The following is a 1716-nucleotide window of genomic DNA, read 5'->3' as shown; positions in this document are numbered from 1 at the left end:
GGCCTTCCACATGCGCAACGCGTTCGGGCAGCTGGTCGATGTGCAAGCGTGCATCGTTGACGGAGTTTATATTAGGAGTCGACTTGATGAGTCGACGCATGGCAAACCTGGACTTCGAACGCAACGAGGTCCGTTACGTTGCCACATCGTGCTGGTGGTGATTCCCTTCAGGACGGAGGGAGGGGGCGGGCCGAAGGTGGCGGCGTGAGACTGACCCGTCGTACTCGGCTCGTGCGTAGTGCGGTCACACTAGTGTAAGTGGTGGTTGCCGCACCCAACGACGACGAAGAAGGAATGTTTGTGTCAACGCAACGCTGCGGTGCGGTGATGTTGGCCATTACCGTGACCACAGTAAGGGACGGTAAGGCCCTGGTACCGGCCATCAGCGTACAGGGTGGACGAGTGAAGTTGTCTGCGAAAAAGGAACTGGTCACCTGGATAACCATTGAAAAGGTCATGGAGGTGCTGGTCATTAACGGCGTCATGATCCACGATAAGCTAGAAGAGTGGTTGACTGAGCTGGGTGATGTTGATACCCCGCTCCATAACTAGAACGAAGTGCACATCGATAACGACGAGTCAAACGTGAAGGAGGTGGTGTTGAAACTGTTGAGGGCAAACAGGGGGTGTTGGTCAATGCAGCAGATTGTCCCCCGTTGATGACGCTTGATGTGCAGCATCATATCGGCATTGGCAAAGAAGCACTAATAATGCTGAAGAGATGGCAACAAGCTGAGACGAAAGACGCGATCGTCGCGAACGTGGCTCAGACGCTGCGAGCTGACTTCATCGAGGAGAGCAATGATGCTTGGGGCTTCCCGGTCGTGTTGGTCCGGATGAAAGTCGGAGAAGTTCGGTTCTGCGTTGATAACCGAGCAAGTAAGATTGGACTTGGAGTATGCCTGATGCAAGACGTGCGCCGTGGATGGCAGCCCGTGGCTTACGCCAGCAAATTGAACAACGACGCGGAAAGGGATACCCTATTGCGGAGTTGGAATATTTGGTTGTGGCGGCGAGTTGGTCAGACCGCTCCTATATGGGCGGACCGTCACTATCGGACCATTCGGCGCTTAAATGACTCATGACACAGCCAAACCTGACAGGACGGCTCCATCGGTGGCCGCTAACCCTGTACAAATACGAGTTCGTGATTGAGTTCAGGCCTGGTGCGGTCGCTGACACTCTCTCTAGGGCACCAGCGGCAGCCATGTCGGCAACGGGACGGACAGACCAACGAGGACGTGGTGCAGCACGACAGAATGCAGTTGGACCATTTACCGAGACGTCCGCAACGACGACGAAGGACGGCAGGATCGAAGGTGACTATCCGGAGGGGCAGACGACAACACAGGAGGACGGAGAAGCTCCGGATAGCAGCGAGACGGGGACGACCAGTGTTGGATGATGATTGGTTGCTACGGAGGCGCGCCACAACATCCAACTGTGTCGGCAAGTGCGAAGCGGAGCTCCTGCAGTGCGATGGCCGTCGACAGGACCAGTGACACAAAGTGCCAAACGACGACTCGAAGCTGAAGCGATGGACGCGGTTCAGGAGCCACCACGATGTTCAAACGGTGCGGCAGTAACGACACGTTGGTACTGGCGACAGGGATAACGACTGAGTAAACAGCGACGACGGCCGACCGGCTGAGCCCGATATATGCACACGGCCAGCGCGCGTTGGTGGCAACGGACGAGATAAGCGGTTCGGAGGCG

General features: G+C 56.5%; 1 protein-coding gene across 1 annotated transcript; it reads left to right on the top strand.

Annotated features, from left to right (window-relative positions):
• Window positions 1-327: 327 nt before the first annotated feature.
• On the top strand, window positions 328-1405 carry PPTG_24409 (hypothetical protein; the record flags this gene model as incomplete). The annotated part of the gene is made up of 3 exons (XM_008916943.1): window positions 328-528; window positions 615-879; window positions 1200-1405. The coding sequence occupies 3 exons, from the start codon at window positions 328-330 to the stop codon at window positions 1403-1405; spliced, it is 672 nt and encodes a 223-aa protein (XP_008915191.1).
• Window positions 1406-1716: the final 311 nt, after the last annotated feature.

Source organism: Phytophthora parasitica, assembly GCF_000247585.1.
Source record: "Phytophthora parasitica INRA-310 unplaced genomic scaffold supercont2.91, whole genome shotgun sequence".
NCBI lineage: Eukaryota > Oomycota > Peronosporomycetes > Peronosporales > Peronosporaceae > Phytophthora > Phytophthora nicotianae.
Note: the sequence above shows the minus strand (reverse complement) of the source record. Positions and strands in the feature narration are given on the sequence as shown.